The 11710-nt window shown below is 56.0% G+C and overlaps 1 protein-coding gene across 1 annotated transcript in view; it reads left to right on the forward strand.

Annotated features, from left to right (window-relative positions):
* Positions 1-9910, forward strand: part of LPCAT1 (lysophosphatidylcholine acyltransferase 1) — a 55240-nt gene extending 45330 nt beyond the window's left edge. The window contains exons 10-14 of the mRNA XM_058564385.1: positions 1165-1290; positions 1924-2077; positions 4945-5043; positions 6023-6164; positions 7592-9910. Of these exons, the coding sequence (XP_058420368.1) occupies positions 1165-1290; positions 1924-2077; positions 4945-5043; positions 6023-6164; positions 7592-7776 (706 nt within the window). The 3' untranslated portion in view covers positions 7777-9910. The remainder of the gene's footprint in view (positions 1-1164; positions 1291-1923; positions 2078-4944; positions 5044-6022; positions 6165-7591) is intronic.
* Positions 9911-11710: the final 1800 nt, after the last annotated feature.

Consider the following 11710-nt stretch of genomic DNA (forward strand, 5'->3'; position numbering starts at 1 on the left):
TTCCCTACCATGAATGTGTGTTCTGTAATAGTCAGGAAGAGGTTATTTTTCATGGAACCTGACGCAGCTCTGTGGAAGAGTGCCTGGGTGAGGGCTGTGGCTTAGGTGCTATGTCTCCCCCACTTTCCTCCAGCTGCCCTGGCCAGTCTGTCCTGTCCTGCAGGCCCCACAGACGCCCCTTCCTGGGGAGGGACAGACAGAGGCCCCACTCTGGCAGGGTGGGCAGGGGCAGCCACTTCCTCTCAGGAAGGGGTGGCTTCTCCTGTTTGTCAGTCACAGATGGGAACAGCTCAGGGGACAAGCCTGCCCTCGTCCAGTTAAGAGAGAGGAGGGGGCTGCAAGCCTTTGGACCAGCGGGGGTTAGGAGGTGGGTTTACGCAGTGTCTTGGGCGTGTTCCTCCCATCCAGCCTTTAGCTACAGGCCCATGTGCTGCGTGTGCACTTCTTCCCTCACCCAGCACGTTCTCTCGGAATTGCTAGAAACCCTTTGCCCTGCCAACAGGAGGCAGAAGGGACGAGCGACTCACGGCTGAGTCAGGAGTCCTGAGAACGGGAGTTTAGAAGGATTTGCCTGCTCCTCAGGCGTCTTCACGTATGTGGGTGTTTTAGTCTGGTTTTTAAATTACGTGTTGGCTTCATTCTGCTGCTGTTGACGTGTTCACCTTCCTGGAGTTCCTTCTCCAGCCGAGCGCAGGTGGATGCACCAGCTCTTCTCGTGCAGAGCTGCCCGTTTCTCCAGCTGCCCCCACGTGTCAGCGAGGGGGTGATGCCTTTCCTCTGGAAACTTGTTCTTTCCATGATTTTCACTTCCACTCTGGACACCACCTGTACTCAGATCAGTTTCTTCTTTTAATGTCTAACTGGAGTAAGTTTTACGGGGGCTAAAAACTAAAACACCGAAGCCACAGGTGGACCATGCCTTAGATCCCCCAGCGGGAGGAGTCGCCCTTTGAACGTGCACATCCTCCTGGACAGAGCAGGATGCAGGGCTTGTAGGGGGTGGATTTCTGCCGTCGCAGCTGGCTCAGGAGAGGCCACGAGGGAAGGGCCTGTGGGGGGACCTCTGTCATTTAACGGCCTTTGCCGACTCCTGTGGCCTCCACAAGCAGCCCTCTGTGGCCCCAGGGGGGCCAGCTGACGGGTGCCACCCTCCCTCTTGCGCAGGGCCCTGGGCGTTCCCGTGACCGACTACACGTACGAGGACTGCCAGCTGGCCCTGGCAGAAGGACAGCTTCGCCTCCCCGCGGACACCTGCCTTCTGGAGTTTGCCAGGCTGGTGAGGGGCCTGGGGTGAGTTTGCTGGTTTTTCTTACTCACGAGCGGTTGGTCAGACACAGAGCTCCCTCTGCCACTGTGACAGGCGTCAGGCTGTGGGCTTAGGTGACAAAGGTGACAGCAAAGTGTGATTTGTATCGGCAGTGCGGGGCGTCCTGGGAAGCGCTGCCAAGATGCTTCTTACAGACGGAGACGCCTCAGGCCCCCATGAGGTCTGCACCCGGCACCTGTTGACAAGCGAGCTGGGGGTGGAGCGGGCGCCCAGGGCCGCCTGGAGAGAGTTCCTAGTGCTTGTCCTCAGGGTTTTGTGGTTTTTTTCAAATACCAACTTCAATCCACTTAGAAGTAACTTAAGACCCTTAATGCTTGGCACCAGCTGTCGCTTTATGGGGACCGTCCCAGCTTACAGACTGACCTCCTGGAGGGGTGGGGGGAGCCCGTGTGAAGGGGTGTAAATGCTTGTGTAGACACTGAGGCAAACACATTGCATGCCTTCAAAGTATTAGAACACCTCTTCCTGAAAATGAACTTGCCAGTTGTTCAATAAGTAATTTTAATATTTTGTTGGGTGTTAAAACATAACAGTCAGTCTCCTGTTGTTAGCATCCTGTAATTTATTGAAAAATCATTCTCTCTTTTTTTGTTTAGCCTAAAACCAGAAAAACTTGAAAAAGATCTGGATAAATATGCAGAAAGCGCGAAGATGAAGAGGGGGGAGAAGATCGGTCTCACGGAGTTTGCAGCCTTCCTGGAGGTCCCCATTTCGGACACGCTGGAGGACATGTTTTCCCTGTTTGACGAGGTAGGGCTGTCACCCCAGGAGGGGGCTTGGTGGCAAAACCTCCGACTTTTCAAAGGATAGGTTGTTTTTATTAAAACATAAACATTCTTGGGGTAGGCCCGGTGACGTAGCGGTTAAGTTCGCATGCTCCGCTTCGGTGGCCCGGGGTTCGCCGGTTTGGATTCCGGGCGCAGACCTATGCACTACTTGTCAAGCCATGCTGTGGCAGGCGTCACCCATGTAAAGTAGAAGAAGATGGGCACGGATGTTAGCCCAGGGCCAATCTTCCTCAGCGAAATTACAGATGTTACCTCAGGGCTAATCTTCCTCACCAAAAAAAAAAAAAAAAGTAAACATTCTTTAGATCATTTTGGAAGTAAAGAAGGAAAACCACCCCTCATTGGCACATCCTACCCTCCCACCCTGTCATTTGGGGTATTTTCTCCCGCACTTTTAAATGCACATAGAAATTTGAAATTTAAATTAACCTTTGCTGATAAACACACCTGGGGACTTTTGAAGCGAATCGCTAGAAGGTCTCATGATACCACACAGCTATGCCGGCCCAGGGCCCCTCCCTGGAGGCCTCCGCTGACCCAGCTCAGCAGGGTCTGCAGCATTTCTAGATTGGCCTGGAGGTTCTCCATCGGCCTCTGTCTGGTGCGTGGGGATTTCTCCTGGTATAGCCCCCGCTCCCCTCTCACCCTCCATGCATCGTCAAGTCACATGTCTGGCTGAACCAGGAGTCAGCATTCACATCGCCACGGCCCTGGAGACGTGGGGTGGCCTTACTGGGTTCGGAGAGGGCAGGAGGCAGAGCACGGGGCGGGGCAGGTGCCACGGTTAGCCAGAAACCTGCCATGCTGCCACTCCTGGGTGTTTGTATTGCAGTATGGATACCTGTGCTGGGTCCTGTAGGAGTTGGTCATGCGGCAGGGTGTGTGTTGAGGGCATCTTTCACCTGTGAACATGAATGTTCCATGTGCACAACATCATGTGTTTCGTGTGACAACACTGAGTGTTCTATGTAAAAACATAACATGTTCTGTGTGACAACGTACCATGCTCCATGTGACAACACTGAGTGTTCCATGTGACAACATGGCATGTTCCGTGTGACAACACTGTGTTCCGTGTGACAACATGGCGTGCTCTGTGTGACAACATGGCATGTTCCCTGTGACAACACTGAGTGTTCTGTGTGACAACACTGTTCCGTGTGACAACATGGCGTGCTCTGTGTGACAACGTGGCATGTTCCGTGTGACAACACTGAGTGTTCCGTGTGACAACATGGCGTGCTGTGCATGGCAGTGAGGAGTGAGCAGCGTGTCTGGGCTGTGGTAGACCAGGGAGGATCGAGTGAGTGACGTGGGCACATGGAGACCCTCTGTGAGCTTGCAGACCATGCAGATCACCTGACCCTCTCCTGCTGATGAAGCCTCGCAGCACAGAATTCGGTGTGTTCTCCCTCTTCTGACCAGAGGGCTGATCCGGAAGCAGCCCTCTCCCATGTAAAGATGAACGTAAAGGCGGCTGTTAACGTGCGTCGAGGGTGCGAGTTTCTGTTGTTGTCGGAGCCACAGCTGGGGCTGCATTCTCACTAGGGCGCTTTGACACCGGGAGCGGGTTGAAACGAGAAACAGTGACGTGATTTGGCCTGGGACGTGTCCTGGTGATGCATTGTTGGCGACCATCACTGAGCTCCAGGCATCTCACCTCGGTATGAGGGTGCATTTTCATGTTCCACTATTTCGAGGATGCAGGGGTCTCATGAGGGAGGAACCCTCTCCGTTTCACAGAGGATCTCAGACCAGAGGAAAGACCATCCCAGAACCTGAATGGGCAGGCTGGGGGCCACATGTGAACTCGCCCTGCCTGGCACCTGAGCTCCTTCCCGAGACCACCGCCTGACCCTCAGCTCGACAGTGGAGTCTGGGGCCATGGTGGGGAAGGCTGACATTTCCCCTCAGAAGACGCCAGGCGCCCGTGTGCCTCGTCCACCCCCACCCATAACCTACAGGCTATGGTAGACACAGAGGTGGACGATGGCACCAGAAGTCTTCTCTGTGACCAGGAGTCCTCCCTCTGCCCCGAGTCCTCCTCTCCCTCCTCCTCGTTGACCAGGAGTCCTCCCTCTGCCCCAGGTCCTCCTCTCCGACCAGGAGTCCTCCCTCTGCCCCAGGTCCTCCTCTCCCCCTCCTCTCTGACCAGGAGTCCTCCCTCTGCCCCGGGTCCTCCTCTCCTCCTCCTCTCTGACCAGAGCTCCTCCCTCTGCCCCCGGTCCTCCTCCCCTCCTCCTCTCTGACTAGGCCTCCTCCCTCTGGCCCCAGTCCTCCCCCTCCTCATCCACCCTGTGGCTCGTCCCTCTCACTGTGGCCGCCCGCTCACTCACAGCAGCCTCCCGTCCGCGTGAGCTCTTGCACCGCTGAGGGTGTTTCACACAGATTCTGCGTCTGCAGCTGGCCTGGTGCTGGGTGTTCAGCACCACACACAGCCCGGGACTCGCCTTTATTCTGTGTGCTGCCTGTTTTGCCACAAGCAGACTAGGTTCCCAGGCCCAGACACCAGCATTGCTGTTTGCTGTCTGTCTGTCTTTAGCGAAGCCTTGGCAGGTGACAGCTGTACCTTGCCAGTACCTTCTCGAGCAGCTTCCTGTGGCAGGTCATCGACTTGGAAATTAATTGTAATGGCCTCCACAAGCGTATGGGGTGCAGTTACGTTGGAGAAACCCACTGGTTGTAAATGTTCTTCCAAGATATTTTCCTGTAGGCAAATGCTGTCAAGTCAGCGTGGAGCTCACCTTGCCATTCGCAGCAGATGAGACCCTGGCCCTCCCACACGTGGGGGTGGCTGGGCTGTCGCCTGAGAGCGTCTCTCTCTCACAGAGCGGAGCTGGCGAGATGGACCTGCGGGAGTACGTGGTCGCCTTGTCTGTTGTCTGCCGGCCGTCCCAGACCCTGGACACCATCCAGCTGGCCTTCAAGGCAAGTGGGGGGTTGACGTGGGTTGACTTGTAGAGACAGTGGGACAGCTCACATCAGAGCTGTGACCCGTTTCTGTCTCCCTTATTATGTTGGCAAACTTCCTATTTGCCTTACTGCTACTTTCACATAAGTTTGTACTAGCCATTGTTTATAAAGATGCCCCCATGCCCCCCCCGAGTCGATTTCCTCCTGAGGGGCATGGAGTGGGGTCCTCCTGAGTCCCGGGGCACCTGAGTAAGACTGGTAGCCCCACGCCCCCTTGACTCTCCCAGCACAGCCTCCGAATCAGCCTCTTGACCAGGGAAGGCAGGGCTTAGGGAGCTAAGGGGCTGCCTGGCCCAGCGTTGTGCAGAGCCAGGCTGTTCACCCCTGTGCAGGGAGTCTGGGGAAGGCTGTGGTGGGGTCCTGGCCCCCTGCAGATTCACCTGGCTGCACTCGGGGCTGGCCTCACCAGGACACTGTCACCGAGGATGGAGCTGGACAGGCTTTGCCCACCTGGAGACATGATTTTGTCAGGGTCTTAGAGTGGGTGTGTCTCACAGGTGCAGCTCACATTAGCCAGACCCCTGAGAGCCTGATGTCCACATGAGGAGGCCTCTGGTCTGGCTGCTCAGAGAGCCCCTTCCTCTCACTTCCGACCCCAGCAGACCATCCCCACAGCGACTCTGGAGACTCCCCTGGGCGGGCGGCTGGGTTCCTTGTCTGGGTGTCCTGCTAGTAGCCGTGTTGTAGGGCGGGCGAGATGTCTGTTCCAGACGGACACCTCGGCATCAGAGACTAAAGTCTGGTACTTACCGTACAGTGTGTCTACCACGCTCGCCAGCACTCCCTAGGGATCGGTTGGCACTCTGAGCAGTGGGATCAGGGCCTGCTGGGGAGCCGGATCGCCTGAGGAGAAGTGGGCCGCCCTGGACAGTGGTGCTGGCGGGGGCGAGGACAGAGGGGTGGCTGCAGGGTGACGCTGACCTCTGGCTTGCAGATGTACGGGTCACCGGAGGATGGCAGCATAGACGAGGACACCCTGTCCAGCATCCTCAAGACCGCCTTAGGGGTGGCGGAACTGGCCGTGACCGACCTTTTCCGGGCCATTGACCAGGAGGAGAAGGAGAAGATCACGTTTGGTGAGTGGGCCCGGGAGCAGGGGAGGGTGGCCCAGTTGTGCAGGAGCGTGTCCCCAGGAGATGGGCGGCAGTCCCAAATGGAGTCCCTGCCCACCTGTGCTCACCAGGCCGCCCTGTCCTCTCATGCAACATGGAAGTTCTCAGGAGGAAGGTTCTTCCCGAAACCTGGCCGGGGCAGGTGGGAGCTTCCTACTCTCATTTCTGCAGGCAATTCCTAGAAGCAAATTCCAAGCCTGCTGTAGAGCTCAGAGCCCCACAATAGACGCCGTCCCCCGGGGCTGCAGGCAGCCCATGTCGAGGCCAGGCTGGGACAGGTGGCCCACGGGGGTCCACAGTCAGGGTCCCCGTGGAGGAGAGAATCCGCGTCCCCCCATCAGGAGTGACCTCTGCAGGTGTCTCCTCTCCCGGGAGGTTTTGGCTTTGTCACCTGTAGCCACACAAAGTGGAGGGCTGAGATCCTCAGGGACTGCAGGTGGAGGAGGGGCTGGGGCGGCAGGACCCGGGAAGGCAGTCCCCTCAGTCTGCTGGCAGGCGTGCATATTTCAAAATCAATGCATATTCTTGCTAAAAAAGAGTCGATGTTTGCTCAGGAAAGGTGGCTGTTCATGTCTTCTTTGGCCGTGTTTTTAAAATTGTGCCCAAATGTCAGACACGAGCGTGTGTGTGTGTGTGCATGCATGTGTGTGTGTCTGTGTTAGAAGTCGGCAGTGCCCCCGTGCCTTTGGGTTTCGTGGTTGACGTTTGCAGTGAGCTGACCCACTGCAGACCTTTTCCAGTAAAAGCTGCTCCTGGTTTCTCACACGGGAACATCTGTGTTTTCCTGCAGCCACCTGGAGTCTGCCGTCTCCTGCACCCGGGCCCTGAGCACTCGCCACCCCGACACAGGGCCCAAGGCCACCGGGGGATGCACAGGCACAAAGCCACTCAGGTCCCATGACCAGCATAGAGGGTGACCCCCACGCGTGCCTGGTCTCCCCAGAGCGTGGACGTGTCCACCGATAGTGCCTGCCTCGTGCAGTCCAGGTCACCGCCTGAATGCTTCATCCTGCCCCTAAAACAGCTCCTTTGATGGACAGTGCCTCCCTCACGCACTGAGTGCCCAGAGTAGACCGTTGAGTGCAAAATCCTGTGATTTCTTTAGATTTCCCCAAAGCAGGAATAGGTGAAGGACACAGTGGCCACCCCTTTGTTTTCACAAGACTCAGCGCACAGCAAAAGTGAAGTGTGGGCGGGCGGCCTGCTCCCTGTCTGGTTGTCTTGCTCATCTTCCTGTCTGGTTCCTCCCCTCACCTCCAAAAGCGTCGACAGAGTCCAGCCCTCCCAGGGGGTTGAGGTGACACCCACACAGGCCTGGGGAAAAGAGCCCCCAGACTCCAGACATTGGCCCCCAGACGTCCCAGTAACCAAGGGTGCCTTTGTCTTTCCAGCCGACTTCAACAGGCTTGCAGAAATGCACCCCGGCTTTGCAGAGGAGTATCTGTACCCCGACCAGACGTGTTCTGAGAGCCGTGCACAGCCTCCCCCGGCTCCAACCCCCAACGGCTTCTGTGTTGACTTCAGCCCTGAAAACTCAGACGTTGGGAAGAAGCCTGTTCGTAAGAAACTGGACTAGGATGGAAGGTTCTGGAGAGACGAGGCCTCTCCCTCCCCAGCTCTGAGGCCATGCCGCCTCCACATGGCGCCAGCCCATCTGCTGTGACAGCCCCCGGGTTCCACTCCCCCACAGACATTTGCTGTCCTCAGGCCCGTGTTCTGGGAGACCCGAGGGTGGTTCTGACCCTGTTTGTTTGCAAAGAGCCCGGCGTGTGGCAGTGCCTGGCAGAGCGGTGGACGGGGAAACACGCGCTCACCCACCCTGGGCTCCTGCACGCGGCTCTCCCTTTGGGCAGCTCTCTCGGGCCGGGGGACAGGGGCTTGTTCTCCCTAGAGGCTCCTGGTTTTCACTGTCCCTCTCAGTCCTTCCTAACCTCCTCATCGGTCACTCCTGGCAGCACGCACAGCCGCCAGCCCCTGCGCACACGTGAAGTCCTCTCAAAAGAGGACACGCGTCACGCGCCTGATTCCGGCACAAAGTCTCTGCCGGCCAGTGTGGCGTCAGTGCCCAGGGCCAGCACCTGGTTTTTAAAGTTTCTATATTTGTGGGAGCTCATGCGCATTTTATAAACTTCATTTAGATACTTCAGGAAACATTCAACATTTTTTTAAAAAACAAAAGAAAATTGTTTTTATACTTCATTTTCCTTTGAGGGTCAGAGAATATCTTCTCACGGGCCCTTTTTTGGTAGAATCTGAGGCTGTCTGGGCCTCGACTTAACCTTCTCTCCAGCCTGGCCACCGAGTAGACGCCTCCCCATCCGGGCGACCCTCTCCCTTCCCGGGTGCTCCTCAAGCCCCCTCTTTATACCCGTTGCCAGCCTGGTGTTTCTGTTTCCACGTCACGTGATCCACTTCTCTGTAGCATAGACCCAGCCAAAGCCTGAGTGTTGGGGAACGGGGCAGCAGGGGGTGCAGACGGGCATCCCGATTCTTGGTGGGCGGGTGTGGCTGCATCGCAGCGAGGATCCCTCAAGGCTCGGGACAGACACAGCAGGTCCCAGTGGAGGTGGACCGTCGTCCCCTTTGCATGGGTTCTGGGTAAGATGGAGGAAGCGGCCGCCCGTGCGTCTGGCTGACCTGCCTTTCTGAAGACAGGAGCCACGTGGGAGGGAACGGTGTGGAGAGCACGGCAGCAGGCTGAGGGTGTCCGGCGACAGCCTTGTGCCATGGCGACAAGGGTGGCATCAGCTCCACCACAGGGAAGTCGTCTGTCCACGACCATGGGGTTCAGGTCCCCTCTCTGAGTCTGAGGTGCTCCAGGCACGGGGAAAGTGACACTGGTCACCTGGTTCATCTCCTCACGGCACCACTAGACACCTGTCCTTAAAGCACAATAATTATTACCACAGACCCTGGCTTGTTCCCGAAAACCAAGCCTCTGGGTCTGTTTGGGAAAAAAATTCATTTTGAATTTCTAAGATGAGTTGGATTTTATATTGGTGGCATCCCTATGGAAAGTGACCCCAGGGCCAGAAGTACAGGGAAAATGTGTGCTGACTCCTCGAGGTGTGCGTGATGTGCGTTTCTGCCCATAGACATTGGAAATGGAGGGACATTAACTTCTGTGGCTCTGACCCTCTGCCTTGTTCCAACCGCACACTGCCAGCCAGGCCGTGGCGGGGATGGGCACTGCTGTCGCCTCCAGGGCCCTGGCTCGCCAGACACAAAGGAATTCCAGTGCAGCCGTGGTAGCCAACAGTAATTGATTTTATAATTATAGATGCATAAAGGGTCCTTTTTAAAAGAGAAAAACCTACAAATGACCAATGAAGGAGGTGAATAGACTAAGATATTCTGAGGGAAGGGGCTGGAATGGTGGCCTCCGTCCTTCATGTCTGTGGATGAAGAGTTTTTTGAATGAAATGCTGCTGTGCATTTTCAGGAAAAAAATCTCTGATAAACAGACTTTGAATGGATGTTTGTCCCTCCTCATTCCCTTTCCCTCTTGCAGCAATGTAGCGCCCATGGGCATTCAGAACTGTGAATGTACATAGTTTTGAGTTAAATCCCTTTCTGTGAGATGAGGACAAGAGGGGCAGGTGCAGCACGGCCCCACCTGCAGGGTCCCGCTGGGCACGTGATCGAGGGCTGGGCACGTGTGGGAGACCAGGGGTTCTCGATGGAATGAATAAAACGTAAACTTGAGGATGTATCTTATTGTGTGTGGTTTTTTAATTAGAAAAACAACAGACACATCCTAGGCTGTGACTGGACAGCTGATCAAGATGAGGTTCCCAGTGCTCTTCTGGCACATTCGGAAAACACGATAATTGAAATTTTATAGAAAAAGCTTTCCTGACGCAAAGGGAAGGTCTGGACTGTTTTGATATCCTGTGGGTAGTGGCTAATATCCTACAGAACTCGGACCTGCATGGCTGCCTGCCTGCCTGGGAGTTGATTTCTGTAGTTTCTCTGATTTAAACACACACGGCTTAAAGACCTTTGTTGTGCAGAGAAAATGGATCTTGGCTTCAGTCCTGTAATTAAATCAATAAAGGAGTTATAAATAGAAGTAAAAGAAACAGAGCTGTTGTATTACAATTGCAAAACCTTACATGAAAAATCAAGGTAAGGTAGCCACGGCTCCAAGATTGGAGTAACACTGACGATACGTTCACAGCAATAAGCCCAAGAATCGGGCTGCAGTGAGTGTGTGCGGCCTGGCCCCACGCGGTCAGAGGGAAGAAGGATGCACAGCAAACCGATGCATGGTCATTCACGCAACAGGGGTTTTTATTTACTTCTCTGTGCTTTTAGGCATTTGCCCTTTTTAATGCAATAAATGGGCATTGCCTTAGAAATTGGTTAAATTTGGTTTTTTTAAAGAGGGTTTAAATCGGAGACACGCTCAGACTTCACACTGAGAGCTGCGCCCGCCGGAGGCTGCTGCTGCGACTCCGCTGACCAGTTCAGCAGGACGGAAGGAAGGGGCGAGTCGCCCGCCTCGGGCGCTGCCGCGGCTTCGCTGGGCGCTCAGCTCTCCTGCCCTCCGGAGTGGGGCCCGCTTTAAGGAGACGCGGGCCCTCGGGAAAAGCGAAGCCACTCGAGGGGCCCGGAGACTCCAGCAGAGGCGGGAGCAGAGGAAAGGCAGCTCTGCACCCCGCCGTCCCCGCCCCCGTCTCCGCCCCCGCCCCCAAAGTCTCCTCCCCCACCATCTCCGCCCCCTCGCCTCTCCGCCCCCCGCCCCCCGCAGTCTCCGCCCCCCGCTGTCTCCGCCCCCGCCCCCAGTCTCCGCCCCCCAGTCTCCGCCCCCCGCCCCCTTTGCTTATGCACCGGAAGCAGCTGCAGGAGAGCGACAGAGCAAGCCCCTGGCCAGAGGAGCGCAGCTCCGGATAGTGACCAGCACTGTCCGTCCCTTCAGCCACCCAGTGTCCATGCTCGCCCTTCTTCCGCAATGTGAGCTACGTGCGTTGTGTGTTTCCTCCTAACGTGATAGAAGAATCACTCCTCCAAACGCAGATGCTTTGACCTCCCAAAAAAGTAAAGCGCCGGTGAACCTTCATATCCCTCCCCGGATGACGCTGTCTCTTTTTCGGATGCAGTCACACGCGCATCTGGATACTCTCTAACGTCAAATCTCAGTTACAGAGTCCGCCAATGTTCCCTCTGTAAAACAGCAGGTGCGCTGAAAAGTGGGGAGAACGAGTAAGCGGTTAACAAGCTAGTGTGCAGGCTCTTGTGCACGTTCACATGTGTGCACACATACACACACGTGCACACACACTTGCCAGCCCAGGAGGATGATTCGCATGGTCGCCACTATCCTGGTCTCTGGCTCCCTATGAGGTTGTGCTAATATTTACAACCTCTGTCTTCCGCTCCCCGCTCCCTCAGCTCCAGCCGGCACTGTGGCAGGTCAGGGTTCTTTACCTCGTGAGAGGATTCAGATTCCCATCCCACGGTGTCTGGAGCCTTTATTACAGCGTGGGTCGTGAAGGTGTCCAGAGGAT

The sequence above is a fragment of the Diceros bicornis genome, chromosome 20 (assembly GCF_020826845.1).
Source record: "Diceros bicornis minor isolate mBicDic1 chromosome 20, mDicBic1.mat.cur, whole genome shotgun sequence".
Taxonomy (NCBI): Eukaryota; Metazoa; Chordata; class Mammalia; order Perissodactyla; family Rhinocerotidae; genus Diceros; species Diceros bicornis.